Source organism: Hyperolius riggenbachi, chromosome 10 (genome assembly GCF_040937935.1).
Source record: "Hyperolius riggenbachi isolate aHypRig1 chromosome 10, aHypRig1.pri, whole genome shotgun sequence".
Taxonomy (NCBI): Eukaryota; Metazoa; Chordata; class Amphibia; order Anura; family Hyperoliidae; genus Hyperolius; species Hyperolius riggenbachi.
In genome coordinates, this window is record NC_090655.1 from 210,516,398 (window position 1) to 210,538,608 (window position 22,211).

Genomic DNA, 22,211 nt, shown 5'->3' on the forward strand with positions numbered 1-22,211 from the left:
CAACCGACCACTTCAGGCAGGTGGAGTGTCTGACTCCACTCAGGTATACCAGCAATCCTGGGGGCGGTTGCACTCTTGAAAAATCTCATACACTTTAAACCCTATGGGGTGGTGGAATTCCACTTTGGGTTAGGTGTGTGGGACTCCCCTCACTGAAGAGCGAGGGGAGTAAAGTACAGCAGGAGGTAAAGAGGCGCCCAGTGGGTGTATAACCAGTAGAGGAAGGACCGCACTCCAATGCGTGCGTATACTGGTGCCGGACTTCCAGGCTTTCAAACGTCATTCAGGAAGAAGTCCGCACACAGACTTATAGAACAACCAGTGCTGTGTTTATTGTTCCATCACATACATGTGTGGCACATGTATGTGATGGAACAATAAACACAGCACTGGTTGTTCTATAAGTCTGTGTGCGGACTTCTTCTTCCTGAATGACAGTGGGTGTATAAAACACTTTAAAAACAATAACATTTAGAAAGATGATTACTGTGTGGATGAGGATGGGAGGAGAAGAAATATTCAGCTTCCGGATGAAATTCCTCCATGCAGCTGGGTCAGGTGCTGATTTTTCATGGCGGGCTCCTGGAAAACAGGATTTCTCAGAAGTTCTCTAGGACATTTTGAATTTAGTCATTTAAAATTCAGATTTGCTTTAAAAATTCAGAATACCGTATATACTCGCATATAAGCCGACCCGCATATAAGCCGACCCCCCAACTTTTCCCTGAAAAAACTGGGAAAAATGATTGACCCCCATATAAGCCGGGGGTAGGAAATGCTGGATTGGTGCAGCCCCCCAGTGTGTCCCAGTATAGCTAGTATAGTGCCCAGTATAGGTAGGTAGTGTCCAGTATAGCTAGTATAGTGCCCAGTATAGCTAGTAAAGTGCCCAGTATAGCCAGTATAGTGCCCAGTATAGCCAGTATAGCGCCCAGTATGGGTAGGTAGTGCCTCAGTTTAGCTAGTATAGTGCCCAGTTTAGCTAGTATAGTGCCCCAGTATGGCTAGTAAAGTGCCCAGTTTAGCCAGTATAGTGCCCAGTTTAGTTAGTATAGTGCCCAGTTTAGCCAGTATAGTGCCCAGTTTAGCTAGTATAGTGCCCAGTTTAGCCAGTATAGTGCCCAGTTTAGTATAGTGCCCAGTTTAGCTAGTATAGTGCCCAGTTTAGCCAGTATAGTGCCCAGTTTAGCCAGTATAGTGCCCAGTTTAGCTAGTATAGTGCCCAGTTTAGCTAGTATAGTGCCCAGTTTAGCCAGTATAGTGCCCAGTTTAGCCAGTATAGTGCCCAGTTTAGCCAGTGTAGTGCCCCAGTATGGCTAGTAAAGTGCCCAGTTTAGCCAGTATAGTGCCCAGTTTAGTTAGTATAGTGCCCAGTTTAGCCAGTATAGTGCCCAGTTTAGCCAGTATAGTGCCCAGTTTAGCTAGTATAGTGCCCCAGTATGGCTAGTTTAGTGCCCAGTTTAGCCAGTATAGTGCCCAGTTTAGCCAGTATAGTGCCCAGCATAGGTAGGTAGTACTCCCGCCCCCACCCCACCCCGCTCCCCGCTCCCCCCGCGGCCGCCGCTGCTATTACCTGCAGGCAGCAGGCGCTTCCTAATCCGCGTTCCCCTTCTGAAACTTTTCAGCGTGTATCACAGCAGCGTGCCCGGCGCTGCTGCAGTGACGATGCAGAGTGCAGGAAAGAGCGCGGTTCCCTATAGCGGCGATCTGTATCGCCGTTACCAAGGGAACCGCTCTTTCCTGCCCCTGCATCGTCACAGCAGCAGCGCCGGGCGCGCTGCTGTGATACACGCTGAAAAGTTTCAGAAGAGGAACGCGGATTAGGAAGCGGCCGCTGCCTGCAGGTAATAGCAGCGGCGGGGAGGGGGGGGAGCGGGGCGCGGAACACCCACCACCCACCACTAACCACTATACCACCAGGGAAGACTCGCATACAAGCCGACCCCCCAACTTTTGACCCCCTTTTTGGGGGTCAAAAATTCGGCTTGTATGCGAGTATATACGGTATGTACGTTCTGGATAATCTTAAAGAGACACTGAAGTGAAAAACAAATTACGATATGAGTATGTGTAGTACAGATAAGAAATAAAACATTAGGAGCAGAGACATAAGTCTAATATTGTTCTCAGTACAGGAAGAGTTAAACTCCAGTTGTTATCTATGCAAGAGAGCCATTGAGCTCCACGACTTTCAAAGTCGCAGAGAGCTCTGTCTTCTGAAGCTTGTTATCTCAAGTATATGGTACTGTATTGTTTTTTTTTCTCAGCAGAGGACAGTTCAAAAGTTCACTAGCCTGCTCTGTAAAATCATTTAGAATGCCGAGTAGCGTGTAAACTGCAAATATTAGAGAATGATGCAATGTTCTAAAAAAAACTATACTACTGAAAATAAAGATATGATAATATTTTCTTTGCTACTAATGTTCTAGTAATTATCCGTACTACACATACAATTCATTATATCCTAAAACATTATTCGCTTCAGTGTCTCTTTAAATTCAGTTTAGTTGCATAAAAATCCCAAAGAGGAGTGTAAATTATTATTATTTATTAGATTTATATAGCGCCAACATATTACGCAGCACTGTACAATAAATAGGATTACAGACAATGATAACATGGGTGACAGAACAATACAGGTAAGACAATAGATACAACAATACAGGTAATAGCAATAAGATACACAACACTATGCAGATAGTAGTACAATGCCAGATCATTAACTGGAGTGGTAGTGGTAAAAATTACCAGTTCCAAATTCTGGGTAAAGTGCACACAGTCAAGTATGATACACAAGGGGAGAGGGCCCTGCCAAAGGCTTACAATCTAGACAATTAAACAATGTCTTGAACAAAAGCAGAGTCTACTCTACAAAAGCATTTTGTGAAAATAAAAATTGAATAGAAAATGTGCTTGTAGGCCCCACACAGGGTAGACAAATCTATCTCAATATATTTAAATCCAGCATTACAAACAGGTGTTTTTTAATGAATGAAAATGGGAACAATGTACAGTACATGTGGTGATTTTGGTGGAATAAGGTTGCAATGTGGGGAATTGTGAGGGAAGGAGTTAAGAATCTATGAATTGTCATGTTTAGTTAACATGTGTGGCTAATGCAATTCATTCAAACAATCTCAACCCAAGACAATTTGAAATGCTTAGCCGAGGTTGCCTTGTTTTAAATAAAGCTTTCATATTGTCAAAACGGATAGAAATTATTGGGTGCCTCTTTATTCTCTACCACTTTTCTTACTGCTGCAATAGGAAGGGATACCTGGTTCTGTTGCCTCACTAAATGTACTTTAGCAGCCCAGGTCATAGGTTGGATTAGACTGTGGGAAGGAGAAGGAAATCTCAAAGGTATATCTCCCAATAGTAGGACCTTATGCCTGGTGCACACTATGCAATTTCCGTCAGATTTTTGGTCAAATCAATCATTTCTGACAGGTCCAATCTGATTTCTGATCATTTTTCTGATTGATTTTGTACTGAAGTGATTGGAAAATCGATCAGAAAAACGATCAGAAATCAGATTGGACTTGTTGAAAATTATCGATTTTCATCCAGAATCTGACAGGAGAGGGAGAGTGCATTAGGATTTTGGGATAGATCTATTAAATACTTTGGAGATTAGGATAAACATCTGCAGCCAAAATCTAGTTACATGTGGACAGGACCACGAAATGTGTTTTATAGTACCTGAAAAAATATGGCGACCTTGCTGTAAAGTACCTGCTCAATCTCTCTGGAGTGCTGTGACAGGAATGGAGTCATTTAATATTTGTTGCTATGTTAGAGAAATGGCTACTGACTTTAGATTGGGTTTCACAGCAATTAGCCCACTTTTTTAATGTTTGCTCATGTTTAGAATGCAGTTTGATGCTATCCATACATAACAGGTGACTGAGGGTAGTTCCACTCCTCAGCCAGAACCCTGTGAACTAAATAATCCCAAAGCCTATATACAGGTATAAACCTATACCTGTATGCAGACCGCAGTGGCAACAGTGTCACCTTGGTATATGCCACGCTTGATCCCTTGTACTGTCAGTCGGGAATTGGCTTCCAATGTTCTCTATTCCACTGAGTTTTTGAGGAAGATTCTTAGGGCCCTGTGCAATTCCTGAACCAGCCAGCATTGTGCCTAAATTCTATTCAGCGTATGACCTATCCTGGCAGTACAGGCTGGTTTAGGTAATTTAATCGGCTAGCAAGTTCTTTTCCCTCTATTACAAGCCGGGAAGCAATGCTTTCATCAAACATTGGCAACAACTTTTCATTTACTCAGAGCAGGGGCAAAGTCATATCGCAGATATCCTGCCGGCTTCTTTAGGTATCTTGGAGCCTTTACCAAGGTGACCCAGATGCCTGTGTTTTAATTAGGTAAAGGGAGGGTCATTTCTGACTCCCTACCTATTTCATGTTTTTTTAAAAACATTTTTTTTTTTTTTGTTTTGTTTAAATTTTCACCGCCACCCACCAGAACCACTGGTTGCTGGAACCACGCATCTTGCTCCACCGTTTGCCACCAACACAATCTGCTCCTTCTGCCAGTTCCACAGCTACAATGGAGGGGCTTCCAGATTCCACATTAGCTTCCCCAAAAGACCTATGCACCCCCACGTTCTCCTGGACACCGGAGGTGGGTAAGAGCCCCTTGTCCATGATATGGTCAAGGGCTCTGTAGGAAAGAGGGAGGCTTTGTCATCCTTCCCTTATAGAGCCCCTCATATCATATACCATGTGGGCTGGTATGGCTAGCATAGCGGAGTCCCACACAGGATGACTCAGCCATCCTGAGGGATAAAATACATTTTAACCCCCTGTCACCCATGTAGGCTGAGTCATCCTGTGTGAGGCTCAGCCATTGGAGCCCACACAGTTCATGATATGGGGGGGGGGGGCTCTGTTATTATTCACACCTTTTATATTGCTCTAAACCATTGAGATATGTGATTTTAGTATTTCTTCATCTTCATCACATACTATTTTTGTATTTTTGCAATATAGTAAAATCATCTGCATGTCTGCAAAAACCTTTGTGTGTTTTCTGGATTATATTATCCTTCTGCCTTTACAAAGGCAGTGAGATTGGTGTGTTGTGGATCAACCATTAAGAATTCTAACATTTTGAATGACTAAGTATTTCTCATACAAAAAAATACAAGATGTCACTTAGTCTTGTCCTAGTACTTTTTCACATATGAATATATAGTTCATGTTCTATATGGTTTTAGGTACCTCAGGACCAAACTTGGGGGCCATAAAAAATATGCCCGGGGCTCTGGAGCAGGTCTTCCACTGGATCTTAGGCTCACAGAATATGAAGAGGAGCTGCTTCAGGTTGTTGGAGAAGAGGTCATCAATTCTCTAGAGAGTTCATACACAGAAAGACAAGGTAATATGTTTAAAAAAATGTACTATAATATTTATATTCTGATATAAATAGTTGACCTTAATTGGGAGCGCTGACATAACGGATCTTTGAATCTGCTGCCAGCGCTCCCTATTGGTTCATTGAAAAAAACAGAGTCCTCCTCAGGGAAGACTATCTTTGGTCCAATGAATGGACCAATGGGAAGGCCTGGTGGCAGCTTCAGATTAAAAGACTATTTTGTTGAGCAGGTATTTTCTCTATTGGGATGGTAGACTGGAAGTGTTGTGGTGATTGTTTTGTGGAGATGGCTTTTCAAGAAAGTTTAGAAGAGAGACCAAAAGAAGAACAGATGTTTGAAATAGAAGGAAGACTTTTACTGTACAGAAGTATACAGAAGAAGAAGAAAGATGGTTACAGGATAAACACAGATAAAGAAAATATTTTTTATCAGATTGAACTTTTAACTCTTTGTTCTGAGTAGATCCCATTTACCTAGGAGGGAGTAGACATCTGGGAGACATCAGAAGAAAAGATAATTAACCCTTTTCAATCCATTGTCAGACTTGATCTGACTGTGAATTGTTTTCCTTAGATCTGGTGTCTTATGCTGGGAATACATGCTACATTTAGATGGCTCGATTGATAATTTCCGACATGTCTGATCACCCGCCGGATCGATTCCACGCTCGATACCGCATGGGGGACAAATGGCAAAAGATAAGGAAAATGAGCAGAAGATAAGAGAATCGCCTGCGGGGACGAACGCGGAATCGATCCGACGGCATAATCGAGCGGTACAAACATACCGTGTATTCCCGGCATAACAAAGAGCATAATGGCTGGCATGAGGGGTGTCATGTCTGATAAAATATCGCCGCTTAAAAGGGCTAACACCTCAACATATCCGAGATAACCTTAGCTTTGATGAATTGACTGACTCCAGCTTGGACCCTGATACTCTGGTGTTTAAATACAACAAATGTGTGTCCTCCACCTTTGAGACCATTGCTCCTCTGCGCACCAAATATCTTACTCCACACCATCATGCACAGTGGTTTGATAACGCTATAAAAGAGCTGAAAAGACAAGGCCGAAAACTTGAGAGGCTGTGGCGCAAATCTCAGTCCCCAGAAGACAAACATGCCTTAATCTTCCACTTGAAGAGCTACCAAAAGGTAATCACGGGAAAAAAATCATCCTTTCTATCACAAGAGATTGCAAATGCAGTTAACAAACCAGCCCAACTGTTCCGCACAGTGGAAAAACTCTGCAACCCAGCATGTCAAAAACTTAATATCGAGTCTTCAAAGGACCTCTGCGACCAATTTGCCCATTTCTTCACAGACAAAGTCTCCGCTATAAGGTCCGCCATCCAACTTACAGCATCTGAGCCTAATATAGCGCCGAAGACCATTAGCAGAGACAACGTAACACCTTGGTCAAACTTCAAAGAAATTGATGAAGAAGTCACATCAAGCATCCTCCTTCACGTCCGCCTAACTACCTGTGACCTGGATCCTGGCCCAACACAGTTCATGTTGAACTGCCCCGACCTGTTCGTACCGGTATTCCTCAAAATTGTTAACTGTTCCTTACAATCAGGGATATTTCCTGCTTTACTGAAGGAAGCAATCATCAGGCCTCTCCTCAAAAAACCCTCCCTGGACCCAGATGCAATGACCAGCTACAGACCTGTCTCTAACCTCCCCTTTCTGGGCAAGCTAATTGAAAAAGCTGTATACCTCCAGCTAGAAGCCAGAATCCTACAAAATAACAGTTATGACCCATTCCAGTCTGGCTTCAGGAAACACCACAGCACTGAAACTGCCCTCATCCAAATATGCAACCACCTGCTCATGGCAAGAGACAGAGGAGAGTGCTCGATCCTCATACTGCTAGACCTTTCTGCAGCCTTTGACACAGTTGACCATGACATCTTGATAAACAGGCTACAGGAATACTGCGGCATTGATGGCATAGTACTTCAGTGGTTCCAATCCTTCTTGAGTGGCAGAACCCACAAAGTGTCTATGGGGCCCTTCCTGTCCACCCCTGTAACACTTAAGTATGGGGTGCCCCAGGGCTCAATCCTCTCTCCCCTGCTTTTCACGATTTACATGCTACCGTTGGGAAAACTAATCCAAAAACATGGTCTGACATACCACTGCTATGCAGACGACACCCAACTATATCTTTCCTTCAAGCCTGGTGTGACAGACCCAACTCTAACTATTACTATTATGCCTGCTTACGTGAACTACAGCAATGGATGAATGACAACTGGCTGAAACTAAATGCAGACAAAACTGAAGTCCTTCTGATTGGAGGGCAGAGCATGATATCAAAACAACTTAACTTGCAGTCTTCACCACTGGGAATAGGAGGCACGGATCTACGCAGCTCTGATCATGTGCGTAGCCTGGGAGTTCTAATTGATGGAGATTTAAACTTCAGAACTCAAATCTCTGCTGTGGTGAAATCATCCTATTTTCACCTGAAGAACATTTCAAAAATCAAGCACCTCATACCCCCAGAAGATCTGCCAACCTTAGTCCACGCCTTCATCACATCCCGACTGGACTACTGCAATGCTCTCTACACTGGCCTTCCAAAAAAGGTCTTGTACCGCCTACAGCTGATACAGAATACTGCTGCCAGACTGCTAACCAACCAACCCCGTCACTGCCACATAATGCCAGTCCTGCATTCCCTTCACTGGCTACCTATAGAATGGAGGGTCCTATTCAAGATCGGCCTACTGACATTTAAATCCCTGAATAATCTAGGCCCTGGATACATGAAAGATATGTTACAGCTGCGTAGCAATCCCCGCATTCTCAGATCTACAGGTTCTAATAATCTAGTCATACCCAGAGTCCACTTGGAAACTTTTGGTCCCAGAGCCTTCTGTCATGCTGCCCCTACGTTTTGGAACTCCTTACCTCAACAGATCAGGACAGCCCCATCCCTGGACGTGTTTAAATCCAGACTGAAAACCCACCTGTTCAGTCTGGCATTTGCAGAAATATAACTTTTGTTGTGTGAATACTTCATCCTACTAGTTACTGAATCTGAGAGAGCCTAAGCGCTTTGAGTCCTATGGGAGAAAAGCGCTATAGAAATGTTATTGTATTGTATTGTATTGATATAATCTGGGAAGGTGGCAGACCCTTCAGATCAAAGTATCAGACTAAGTTTGGTACTTTCATCTCCACCCACCCCCGTGCTGCGCCATGCAACATAAATATTGTGTGGGCACATTTGGGCCCCCTGATGCTTGTGCCACAACCGGATCTAGTCAGGCATATTGTCAGGCTACTTTCATCCCCTTCAGCACCATGCTGTGCTGCGTGATTACGTATTATGCTAACATGCGTGCAATGCTGGGCAGTGCTGAGGGACAGGTCCCATCCTTGCACTAGTGTGAGGAGGTAGAAACCCCACTGGGATGGCTATTCCATAGTAGCACTCAGAGATCACCCACGTTCCTCCCACACAACCATACAAAATTAAGTAGGGGGGGGGGGGACATGGAAAGGATTAAAGTATGAATTATACAGAGGAAGTTAACATCAGAAGGTCAAAGTATAGAGATTAAAAAAAAAATAGGACTTTACTTTACATTTTAATTTTCACCTTTTGTTCTAAATAGGTTGGATGTAAAATATGACCCTCTTTACTTATTTATCTTGGAGGGGACAGACATTTGGGGGTCATCTTATTACTGAAGACAGGGTACCAGATTCCACCACAATTTCCTCCCAGGACTTACTGTCAAATGCGTTGGGTAATCTACCCCACTTCCCTGAGCAAAAGGTTGTGATGATCCCCTTTAGTTTACAAATGGTCTTTACAAGAGACGTAAAATGTTCTGCCCTCTCTTGAAGAGTTCCATGTCATGGATCATGTGACCTGGTATTGGTTAGGCGGTGGTTCTACAAATTGATCAAGGAAGAGGTGTGGGATAATTTGTTTGTGGGTGGGGTAGTATTATTTTTTTTGTTTATTTTTCACAATATAAAAAAAAAACCTGAAGCAAAAACTCAAGTATAGTCCATGATGTTAAAGAGACTCTGTAACAAAAATTGCATCCTGTTTTTTATCATCCTACAAGTTCCAAAAGCTATTCTAATGTGTTCTGGCTTACTGCAGCACTTTGTACTATCACAGTCTCTGTAATAAATCAACTTATCTCTCTCTTGTCAGACTTGTCAGCCTGTGTCTGGAAGGCTGCCAAGTTCTTCAGTGTTGTGGTTCTGCTATGAACTCCCCCTTCCAGGCCCCTCTATGCACACTGCCTGTGTTTTATTTAGATTAGAGCAGCTTCTCTCTTCTCTCTTATCTTTTAGAAGCTGGATAAATCGTCCTCTGAGCTGGCTGGGCTTTCACATAGTGAGGAATTACAGACAATGGCAAAGCTGTTTGCAGGAAGAAAAGAGCAGCCTGAAACTTCAGTGCATGAGAGATGCAGGGGGAAAGAAACACACAAATGATCTCTTGAGATTCAAAAGGAAGGCTGTATACAGCCTGCTTGTGTATGGATGTATTTTCTATGTGTGGACATACTGTACATCAACCTACTTCCTGTTTTGGTGGCCATTTTGTTTGTTTATAAACAAACTTTTTAAAACTGTTTTTAACCACTTTCAATGCGGCGGGGAGCGGCGAAATTGTGACAGAGGGTAATAGGAGATGTCCCCTAACGCACTGGTATGTTTACTTTTGTGTGATTTTAACAATACAGATTCTCTTTAAAGACTGCTTCACAGAAGTCATAGAATTTGCTCAGCACCTTACCTAAATTCACCTTTGAAATGCTCAGGTCGGTTAGTTTAATGTGCCAGGCAAGGAAGAGCATTTCTCTTGGCATTCCCCACAAACAAGCCATAGTTGTACAGTGTTTCATTGTACTGTAGTGAACTTTAACAATAAACCTCAAACTAAGGTCTGTAGAGTCTTTTTTTGAGCGCTACACAGTCTGATGTTGGGATGTCCATTGGGAGGATTGGCTAGTTGTCTTGAATGTACTCCACTTGTGAATAGTCTTTCTCACTGTAGACTTCAAATTGTTTGGAAGTAGCCTCAACACGCGGCGCGCGCGTGTTGCGGCGACAGGTCGCCCGTGAGTATGGGCCGTCGCACACGCGCGCACCCCGAACTGTCGCCCGCCGCTCATGTCGCCATGCGATTGAAACTTTCAATCGCATGGCGACAGTCGCCGCTGCCCCCCCGCCGCAACTGTCGCTAGTCCGCGTGAGTACGCGGACTAGCGACAGCAACCTCCATGTAGGTACATGGAGCTTCCGGCGGGGGGAGGAGGAACGTCAGCGACAGCTTCCGCCTTGCCGCTGGTCCCTCTTCCGCGTGTGTACGCGGAGGGACCTGGGCGAGAAGCTGTCGCCGGCCTGTCGCCCACACGCTCACGTGTGCTGGCGACAGGCCACATTTCTCGCCCGTGAGTATGGGCCATTATCATCCTTCCCAGATTGATGGGTAGCAACAGTTGCTTCTTAATTGTTTCTCTAAGGTCATTGCTGATGCCTTTCCTCCATGGCATTGTATCAACACACTCTAGTATTTTCCAGGCTGGCAAACTGCTAAAACAAAAGCATTTGCTGATTAGGGATGGTCAGTGAGATGCATTTTCTTTTCTCATTTTCTGGCTGCATACTTTGCATTCAAAATTTGCATATACATGCATCAATTCAAAACTATTTGCATTTTACTGATCATGCTTACTGCAGATATACTGTACTGATAGTCACACTTGCTTTTGATCAAGTGATCGATTAATTCCTGTGGGAGTGGTAAAAGCCTACTTCATTTGATATGCAAAAATGTAGAATTGGCAGAGATTGTACTTTCTCATGCCTGTATGTAGTCCTTAAAGGAAAACCGAGGTGAGAAAAAAATAATCTTTATTCACCTGGGGCATCTTCCAGCTCCCTGAAATCTATCAGGTCCCTCGCTGAGGCTCCGTTTCGGAAGCTCGCCGACTCAACTTCTGAAACTGAAAGCTGCTTGCGGGAGGGGAACGGAGCCTCAGTATGGGACCTGATAGACCTCAAGGGGCTGGAAGATGCCTCAGGTGAGTAAAGATTATTTTTTTTCTCACCTCGGTTTTCCTTTAAAGGGTTGGGAGAAATGTTAAGTTGTGGATTATGCCAGACTGTAATTCCGCTCTAAACTTTTGTTTCCAATATTGATTTCAGAAGACCCTGAGGACCTTGCAACTCCAGAACAGCTGTCCCCGGCACCCAGTGCCCCTGAGGAAGAGGACTCCAGGCAAGAGAGCTTGCCCGAAATTTCAGCGGGCATTTTGGAGAGTACGTATTTTTCTGGGTTTGTTTGCGTGGTGGAGGCTTTAAACAAAACTTCTTTACAGGAAATGTAAAGCAGTTTTTAGCTTAAAGCTTAAAATTCTTACAATAAAAAGCATACAATTCTCTTCATTATGTTCTCCTGGGCCCCTCTGTGCTGTTTCTGCCACTCCCTGCTGCGAACCTGGATTGTAATTCACAGTTTTAGGCAGTGTTTACAAACAAAAGACATGGCTGCTAACCAGAGTGTGATAGGCTGAGAGGAGAGCTTGGAGAGGGTGCGTAAAGCTTCTGCCTATCACAAGCAGTGCTGCACATTCCACACAGTCCAGCCTGAGCCCGACAGAGCCGACAGAGGAAAGATGATAAGATTTATTACAGAGACAGTGCAACTAGAAAAGGCCGCAGTAAGCCTGACCACATTAGAACAGGTATAGGAACTTATAGGATAGAAGAAATAAGGCTCAACATTTTGTTACAGAGTCTCTTTAAAGTGGACCCAAATTAAAAATACAAGATTTCAGAAATAAAATCTATTTTCTAAATTATAATAATAAATAGCAGCCTTTTTTCAGCTGCATGTTGACAAATATAAAATATTTTACACTTAATGGAGAAACCCCTCCCTTCCTTTCATATTGCCGGGACAGACAGAAACCGGCAAACTGGTGGAATAGCAGGTTTCTGGCAAAGGAGGAATTGCTAATGGCTGCCTCCTGTATAACCCTAGTTATGAAAAGAGAAGGGTGAAAAGCATGCACTGAAATGCTCATAGGTTTGAAGGAGTGTTTATTTATCTTTGTATGTGTCAGAGTTGTGCAACTAACTATTTTGAATTAAAAAAATGTTTGGTTTGGGTCCGCTTTAAGGCTGTATTCACATAAGCAGTTGACAGCGTTCATAACTATAAACTCTTCTTAAGGATCTGCCAGGTGCTTGCAGGCAGCATTTGGCACGGGCAGTGGGTTGGCACCTGTCCCGTGCAAGTACGCATGTGCAGGGCACCAGCCACTTGCCAGACATTTCCTACTGTGTTTAGTCGTAACCAAAGCAGGAGTGAAGCACAGACACGCATGGTTACAAATGCTAGCATTTGGTTACATTACACGGCAACTATAGGGACTTTATTCCCATCAGTTTGACTGTTAAACCATGCGACAATCATGCAATTCAGCTGTCCATTTTAATAACTTCTAAGGATCAACGGAACCCATATATACTCTTACTTGAGAATAATATGGTAGGCTTATACCAGAATAATATGTTCAATCTGATCAGATTAGTAGAATATACAGGGTTAAAGTCACAGTGCAGCAACAGGGTCATATACATAGGGCCCCTCACCCCCCCCCCCCCCCCTTTAATGACATACTTCCTGCTGGGCAGGAAATGCATCACTGGGATTCCCGTTGGTTCACGCATGCGCACCGCACTTCAGTATTTGCACTTAGTGCATGTCCTATAGACTTTCATTACACCAACCACTATGCACTAAGCACTTTCCTCCTTCGGGACTCCTCTGCCTCTGGGTGCTCATGTGATTGAGATGAAGTGCCTTGGTGCACCATCGCATAAACCCTCCTTCCCCCATATAGAAACCTGAGACCACTCAAACCCGTCCCATTTATGTTGTAATGTAGAATTCACTATAAGAGCGATTACATACCTATACTGCCACAATACCTGATGAAGTGGCCAGTCCACGAAATGTGTTAGCGCATTAATTAGAGGTTAACTTACCATATTTGATTGTTTTCTCTTTTAACCTTCACATTTTTACAACTCATCTCCTCGTGAGTATCACATGTGCCTCAACGGATAGTCTTCTATAGTGTACTCTAGTGTAAGGTATTGGTGGTCTCTACCATTTTTGTTTTGAGAGTGACCAGATCCTCATGTACTCCTTTGACCAGGGGAGTGAGAGAGGGATAAGTCCAAGCCCTTCCTGCCTTTCGAGTGGTTATCTGATGGTAACTCTGCTTTGTGAGTACAATTCCTTTGTCACCTCCATTGGTGCTTGGATATATTAAACCAGTGGTCCGCATATTCATTTGTCAAAAGAGCCAAAGATCAGCAATACAACGATTAAGATTTCTTTTGAGAGCCAAATTTCTTTTCAAGAACTATGTTTTTAGTAGGTGATTTAAACTAGCTACTGACAGATATCATAGTAATATTCTTGCATCATGACCAAAAATATATTTCACATCAAAGTAAAAATATGATAATAGTCACATTTAATGTGAAGAATGACCTTTACATTTACTTGGAAATTTGATAGTGATTAGCCCCCACAGTTATTGACACAGCCGTGTATTAATAATGGCGGGGACATTGGCCAACTCGAAGGGTGACATTGGGTACATTATCAACTTATATAATAGGAACTGTAAAATAAACCATTTAAATCCCTATTGATTCTTGTAGCCCCATGCAAGTTGAATAGAGTAGACTGACCAACTTTAGACCTTTCAGCAGTGAACCAGGGGCATAACAATTGGGGCTGCCCCCCTGGGGCCCGCTCAGGGCCATTTTGGGGGGCAGGAGGGGTCGCAGCATAAGGGGAAAGCGTGGCCGCACATTGGCGGGGAGGGGGGACAGTCCCCCTCCCCCCTCACCTTGGGCTCTCCCCTCAGCGCGCTTCCCTTCTGCAATTATCAGTGGCAGCGGGTGGAGGCAGGAACACATATCTCCATCCGTGCTGGAGGTTCCCATCTCGAAGTGTCTGATGCTACTTCCTGTTTAAACAAGAAGTAGCGTGAGGCAGTTAGAGTTCAGACCTTCGCGGTGGATGGAGATATGTGTTCCTGCCCACCACCTGCTGCCACTTATTGATGCTGGAGGGGAGTGCACTGAGGGGAGAGCCCGAGGTTAGGGAGGGAGGGCTGTCCCCCCTCTCCGCCGATGTGCAGCCACACTTTTCCCTCATGTTGCGACCCCTCCTGCCCCATGAGTGGGAAGGGGCATCCACATTTTTGCAGTGGGGCCCGATGATTTCTAGTTGCGCCCTTGCAGTGAACTAATTATGATGTAACCTGAGGCCCCCTAGAAGTGCCCAGCCTGCCCACTTACATCCAGCACATTATAGAGGAACTTTAACCAAGGATTGAACTTCATTCCAATCAGTAGTTGATACCCATTTCCCACTAGAAGTATTTTCCTTTTCTCAAATAGATCATCAGAGGGGCCTATATGGCTGACATAGGGGAAAACCTCTCTCACAGTGTGATGTCATGACCACTGTCCTGACAGTTTGCTGTCTGTGAACCTTGTTGCATTGTGGGAAATAACGTCTTTTTCCACCTGCCAAGCAAGAAATATCTCCCCGTGTGCATAGAACCTTCAGTAACGAACATTCGGTACAGTTAACCTGGCAGGACTAAAGATCTCTCCACCGGAGATACATTTCAGACTGTAAATCAAAGAGAAATTATTTTACAATGGCAAACTCTAACTAAATAATCAATAAATGATGATTGTAAACAATAAGCAATTTTATGCATTGTTATTTTCATTACAGTTCCTGTTTAAGAGCTATAATTATAGGCAACAGCAGCCCGGGTAGCGCACTGTTGCATCTCGCTGCTGCTGATTCTACTGGTGGAGCCCAGGACTAGTCTGAACAAAGCTGTGCACTGCAAACGCACATTGCAGTAAAGCTTGGGTTGCATTCAGGAAGCTACACAAGTGACGTGAGGCCCAGAGGGGAGGAGATGGAGGGTTTTGCAGGGTTCGGTTGGCTGGGCTGCACCAACTGGCCACTACACAAAAGGGGAGCAGAGCATAATGGCAGGCTAGCCCCAGCCTCTAGTAGACCCACACTCAAGTGGCTAAAGAGCCTTATACGGCTCTAGAGCCGCAGATTCTGACCTCTGTAATAAACCATATTGGCCCATGCTTTCATCTCTTTTTGTTTTGAAGACTATTCATTAGTGCTCTGGTGTGGGCAAAAGTGCTCATAGCCTGACAGCCTCATAGGGCTTGATTCACAAAGCCGTGCTAACTGTTTAGCACAAGTGTGCTAAACAGTTAGCACGTGAAGTGCCGTTCGCACGATCGAGGACTTTTGCGCGCGCAAATTGCCGGCACAAAAGTCAGCGAACGGCGCTTCATGTGCTAACTGTTTAGCACACCCATGCTAAACAGTTAGCACGGCTTTGTGAATCAAGCCCATAGTGTGCTGCATGTGAGTATGTCGTCATTATGAACTCAGAGGGGGGCCATGGAAGACCTCTAAAGGAATGAGTGGTGGGAGGTGGCAGAAAGAAATAGTAAAGCTGCTTATGTGTAGCCTGTACTGTTTTACTGTTACTTGGTGGAGGTGGGAGAAGGTGGGCACACTTTCATAATTCTGGGATACTGATCAGATTACTTCACCTTTAAAAACAACATTTATTTTCTTGCTGTTGATCAATATTTTAATTTTATTTCAGTTAAAGATGAAAAAATGAAGGAAGCTTATCAACTTCAGGGAAACCCGGTACCAACAGCACAAAGTCACACTGGTAGGTTTCCTGCAGCAAGATAATTTGAAATATTATCTGCTTTTATTGAAAACGTGGAAAAACAGCTGAAGGATATATATCTCCACAGTTGTTGTCGACTGTATCACTGGAGATTATGAATCCTACAACCTGACTAAATACTATTTACAAAAAGACCCCCCACCAACCTAACATGTTTCACCCCCCTAAAATGGTTTCATCAGAGGATAATAATCAGTTAGAGCGGTGTGCTCTCATGCTCCTTCAGCAGCTGACTGCTGAATGAGCATGAGAGCGCATCGCTCTAGCGGATTACTCTATTGTTATGTATTTGTGAATGCTGTTACACTTTGAACTTTGCACCCTTGCACTGGGTACTCTATCCTCTGATGAAGCCTCAGTTTTAGGGGGGTGAAACATGTTAGGTTGGTGGGGGGGTCTTTCTGTAAATAGTATTTAGTCAGGTTGTAGGATTTATGACCTCCAGTGATACAGTCGACAATAACTGTGGAGATATATATGCCAGTATACCAATTAATCCTACTCCTGAATTGTTGTAATCACATATCATGCAGTAATTTTAAGGATTTTTAATAAAAGCAAAGTTTTAATCTGGGCAGATTTACGAGATTAAAAATTGTGTTGAATTCATGAATCAGAAAGTGTGTTTTGTAGCCTATAGCAGTGACAATCTGTTTCTGACCTTGGTACATTAAAAGTGATTTATTTGACATAATGTAATCATGAGTTTCAAACAAAACAAGCTTTACAAATGAAGTGCCTACATAGGAGCAGGAACCCCCGGCGATGTCTTCCCTAATGTAAAATGTGCCAGGTGCAATGCGCATACACGCCCCATGCCGTGGTTGCCGGCATCCATGTGGGGCGTGTGTATGCAGATTGGGGCTGGAGCCAGCAGCCGACACGGACAAGTAAAGAACACTGCACCGGGCACCAGGGAAGAACATTGTACATTGGAGGCAGCATCGAGGCAGCGGTTGCGGCATCACAAGACCGATTCCCGGTCGATTTTTGCATGTAATTGATCTGGAATCAGCCTGCAGTGCATGGGCAACTGACAGAGCTCTCTCTAATCCAATTCGATTAGAGAGAGATTTGTCTCTTGGTCGAATCTGCTCATCATCATAGATGCATGGCTACCTTTTAGTCTGTGAATACCTGGGCAGTACAGTAGAATCCCTTTATAGTAAACTCCAAGGTACCATGAAAAGTAATTTACGATATCAGAAGTTTACTATATCAGTATTGGTCATACATTGTATATTTATACAGATGCATTTGCTGTGATCTGAGGACCAAGTTTTTTTATATCCAGAGGTTTACTATATCAGAATTTACTATAACGAGATTCTAGTGTATTATGCAATGGAAGATAAACCCTGACATGTTGGAATTCTATATTATGATTGTCAAGTGTAAGAGCCGTATACAGTAGATGTGTCCTTTTCTCAAATAAAAAAAATTATGAAATTAAGAACCATATTTTGTTTCAATACAGGTGGGTTTGGAGAAGATACCTCTACTGTCTCTCTGCTACCAGCGGACAATGTGACAAAGAGTGGAAACAAGGAAACCGCCACCCAAGAAAGCGCAATGCCCACTGCACTGCCACAGCATCCAATCATAAACCAAGTGCCATATAATACTGCTTTTGAGGAGTCCTTTTTTTCCACTTTATCCACACTGGTCTCAAAAGTTGAGCGTCTAAATGCACAAAGTAAAAAAGAGCAAAACAGAAGCCACAGATTATTAAATACTATCCACACAGATCTTTTGCTCTTAACAGAAGAATTTAAAATGCACAGGGAGCAGCAGTCTGCTCAAACGGACAAAATTATACAATTACTTGAGGAAAGTAACGCTTTAAAAAAGAGTAAACTTCAGCTGATGCAGGAGAGAGGCGATCTGGTGAGAGGACAGGTTCCTGCTACATCTGCAGCAACGTTGGAGACGCCTGCCCCATCTCCGGTCGATGAAGCTGTACCGGCGTCTTTGCCAAAACATTTACCAGAATCTCATCCTGAAGAGCCGCTAAACACACCAGCATCTCTTGTGAAGAATTCCAAAAACTTAACGGTGCCCCACCAAGGAGAGTCAAACTCACTGGAATCCCACCCCAAAGCGTGCAGAACCTTCCCAGAAAGCCATCCTTCTTCAAAAAGGCCTCTGCAGCAATGTGAACCTCAGAAAAGAGGAAGAAGAACGTAATCTTCATATTCTATGAAAGTAAACATTTAAACTCAGTAAACATTGATTTTACAGTTGTAATAACAATACATTTTAGTTACTTGTGGTGTAATTACACATATGTTGTAAAAAAAAAATATGTGGTCGGTCTTTTTGTTGGTTATTTGTTTCTGTAGTTATGTTTATTTTTTGTCTTTGGATACTAGCTTAGTAAGCTAGGGCACCACCTTTTGATATAGGAGAGCAGGGTTCAAAATTGTCTGGAGCCAGTACCTGTTCAGTAAGGAATCATTGGGCAAGATTCCATAACGCTCCAGGGTAGCTTCTTTGTGGTCACAGCACTCAACCACTTTTGACAAGAGAGAAGCAGTATACAAATGTTATTATTATTAAGCTGATGCAAGCCAACAATCTAGCTTGCCAACACTTATGCAGAAGTTAATAGTTTAGGTTCCCTGGCTAAGGAGGTGTATCATCTTTAGAAAAGCAATTAATGATAAATGGTGTCAAAGTCCTCCTCCCCAGTTTAGGCATGGTAGTTTCATTTCACCCTTCATGTGAACCAGTTTTGTATTCTGTCCAGAATTTGCACCGCATCCTTCTCATGAATGTTCTGTCACGTTGAGGTGAAGATGTAGAAAGCAGAGTCTTGACCTGTATTGGATGACCCATGTATTGGATGAATCATTTCAAGTAAACCTGAAGAGTAAAACAAATCTGATGCTTTCCTAAGGAGAGGGAAGGCTTTGGATCCTGTAGAGCACACATGTCAAACTCCGGCCCGTGGGCCAAAGCTGGCCCTCAGAACCATTACATTTGGCCCCCAAGTGGTTTCCCCACTTTGCATTGTGTTTGTCCCACTCTAGACCACCAGGGAAGCTATATTGGGGGTGAAGCCCTAGAACAACAAGGAAGCTATATGGGGGAGGGAGGGGGAAAAGCACTAAACACTAGGCAGCTGTATAGGAGAGAATGGGGGCACTAGACACCGGGTAACTGTATAGGGGAGAGAGAGAGGACCACTTGACACTGGGGAACTGTATAGGGTAAGGAGAAGAACCACGAGACACCGGAGAACTGTATAGGCATTGGAGGGCAGCCATTAGACACCAGGAATTTTATAAAGGAAGGAAGGTGGCTACTAGTCATTGAGGTTGGCCTGAGACTTGGTCCCAGTGTTGAATTTCGGCCCACTTTGTATTTGAGTTTGACACCCCTGCTATGGAGCCTTTCCTGTCCCCCTTGGTCTCCTTGTTCCAGCGCTGTCACCCTTGTTCCTCATATTCCAACAACTGGTCGAATACACCTTTGCGGACCCTCAGGGTGCTCCCGGAGATGGGCGGCTCCATAATATGCATATGCGAGCGCTCATGCATGTGCAGTATGGAGCCACTCATCTTTAGGAGCACTCAGGCTCTCTAAGCCTTCTAAAGGGGCTCCTGGAGGTGGAATAACTTTACGGGGGGAAAGCAATGGAACAAGAGGACTGAGAGGGGACATGAAAGGCTCTATATGATGTAGAGCCTTCCCTCTCCATAGGTAAGTATTATACTTTTTTACGCTAAGATTTTCTCTAAGCATGTACAGTTTTCAAATTCTCTCTGTTTGAAATAACCTTTAGAGATCCTTTTGGGTGACAGGTTAATAAAAAGTCCCATACATTACATGGAGAGAAAGGAAGAAGATGAGCAAATGGCACCCCAGTGCAGGAACTCAATGGAAGTTACCACAGTAAGTAATCGCTGTCAGGCAAAAGAGATCTGAAGGGGAGAACACCGCCACCAGGGGTCAGCGGTGCACACACTGCCTATAGTGTGATTCAGACACTGACAGTATGTCCTCGAGGAGTACAGAATTGTGGAATAAGGCTATTTCGGCTTGCATGGTGTTGTTTTCAAATATTTGCATTCGTGATGTGCTTGAAATTGTAATTGTTTCGTTAAGAGACCACTATCATAAATTAGACTGACCAGCATAAAACATATTTTTTGCTGGCAATAAATAGTAAATGTAGCTGAGTACATTTTTTTTTTAAATGTTTAAGAAAAGGCACACCTTACTTAATTGTGGTCTCCTTTTCCTGCCCTTGTGTCAGCACTGGATTGTACTAATGCGCTGTGAAGGGGGGGGGGGGGACATTAGCAACTAGCCACACAGCTGCTTTAGCTCATCTCCCCCAGCATTATAGTCCTTCACCATAGGGCGCGCTGAAGCTGCGCTATAGAGACTTGGCAGCTGCCCCCAGCAATGCCTGTAGAGAGGGAAAACTGAAGGTCCCCTCTACAGGTTGTTGACACGAGCTGCAGTGATGTCACATGTGAGCGTGACAACCTGGGATAGGACTATAAAGGTGGCCACACACCATACAATTGTTTTTGTATTATTTTGATTAGATTCAAGCATTCCGATCCAATCTTCTGATTGATTGATCGGAAGTTTCGATCAGAATGTTCGAAGGTACCACAAGTTCGGGATAAAACTTGGAGTAAACTCCGAAAAAATTGGTTGATGAGAAACATGTACTGAATAGCTATATACAATTTTTTCTGGTTGAATATAATTTCACAATCCATCATGCCATACAATTCTTGGTAAAATTGGTCTGAATTTTCCAACATGTCTTATATCCCAAAAAATTGAATATGGGAAATTTGATTGGATTTATAGATTGAAATTTAAAAATGCTTTCGATTTTTTTGGGACAACCAATTTAATTTATCGAATTGGTGCAAAATTGGATCTTTTAATTGTATGCTGTGTGGCCAGCTTCAGGACAGTGTAGAGTCCGCTCCGATAATCTGCTGTGATCCGGCTGGAGCCCGGGGTAGAAGCATTAAGCCATAGTCTATATGGGGGATCGCGTATGCCTGCCCAGAATTATCGCAGACAGCTCAGAAGTGCGGCCCACCTACCATAACGGATCTCACTGATCCATTGCACACTGACAAGTGTGAACACCTTCTATTTATCAAACTCAGTGTTTGCTCATTGTAAATATTTTCCTCTTCCTGACTTACATTCTTACATTTCTCACAGATGGCTTTACTGCAAGCAAGGTGCATCAATATGGATTTTTTTCCCCCTCTGAGAATTGAGCAGGAATGTCCGCTGATCTCCCAGAGTGCTCTGGGGGGAATGCCTGTGTAACCCCTAAATGTCACCCTTAAATATTGTCTGTAACCTTAACTAATGTCCAGTGCTGCAAAAAATGTTGGCGCTTTAACATCAGTGTCTTTGTAGTGCTGTGTTAGGTCCACATTGCGCAAACAGCATACTTTGTTACTGCAGTATTCCCTAAAAATGTCACATCACCAGACATTTGTCACATCAGTTTGTATCGCTGTGTTAGGCCCACACTGTGCAAGCGGCAATTTTTCATGTTTATACATTTTAAAAAGCCACTGCGTAAAATACATTTTTTTTTTAGGGGGGGTGCATTAATTACCCTCCACCATGTCGCTGCCCGGTTTTTTTTTTTTTTTGGACTGTTTTGACACCTTTTTAAAAGAAATTGTGGCTGCAAATACGTTCTGAAGGTTTTCAAAGTTTTCCTGCCATTAAAGTCATTGGGGACTGCAGCGAACATTCATTATGTTCGTCCATCACTACTGACTGACAAAAGTGGTAGCTGAGACCAGAGGTAGTCAGTGGGGTGGGAGGGGGGGGGAGGAGCATAGCTGGGCAATCTATAGCTCATATCTAAGATAGTTCCCTGGGATGCATGAAACCCCTTCCTGTCCTGAGCAGAGGGCAGCTCATAAAAGTCTCATATTTATAGGACAACTATCAAAGCTAACTAAAACTTTAAATGCCACATAT

The 22,211-nt window shown here is 43.6% G+C and overlaps 1 protein-coding gene across 2 annotated transcripts in view; it reads left to right on the forward strand.

The window, feature by feature from the left end:
* Positions 1-18,496, forward strand: part of LOC137534324 (uncharacterized) — a 48,438-nt gene extending 29,942 nt beyond the window's left edge. For both annotated transcript variants that reach the window (XM_068255768.1, XM_068255769.1), the window contains exons 14-17: positions 5,241-5,401; positions 11,593-11,706; positions 16,134-16,205; positions 17,704-18,496. In XM_068255768.1, the coding sequence (XP_068111869.1) occupies positions 5,241-5,401; positions 11,593-11,706; positions 16,134-16,205; positions 17,704-18,413 (1,057 nt within the window). In that variant the 3' untranslated portion in view covers positions 18,414-18,496. The remainder of the gene's footprint in view (positions 1-5,240; positions 5,402-11,592; positions 11,707-16,133; positions 16,206-17,703) is intronic.
* The last annotated feature ends 3,715 nt before the right edge of the window (positions 18,497-22,211 follow it).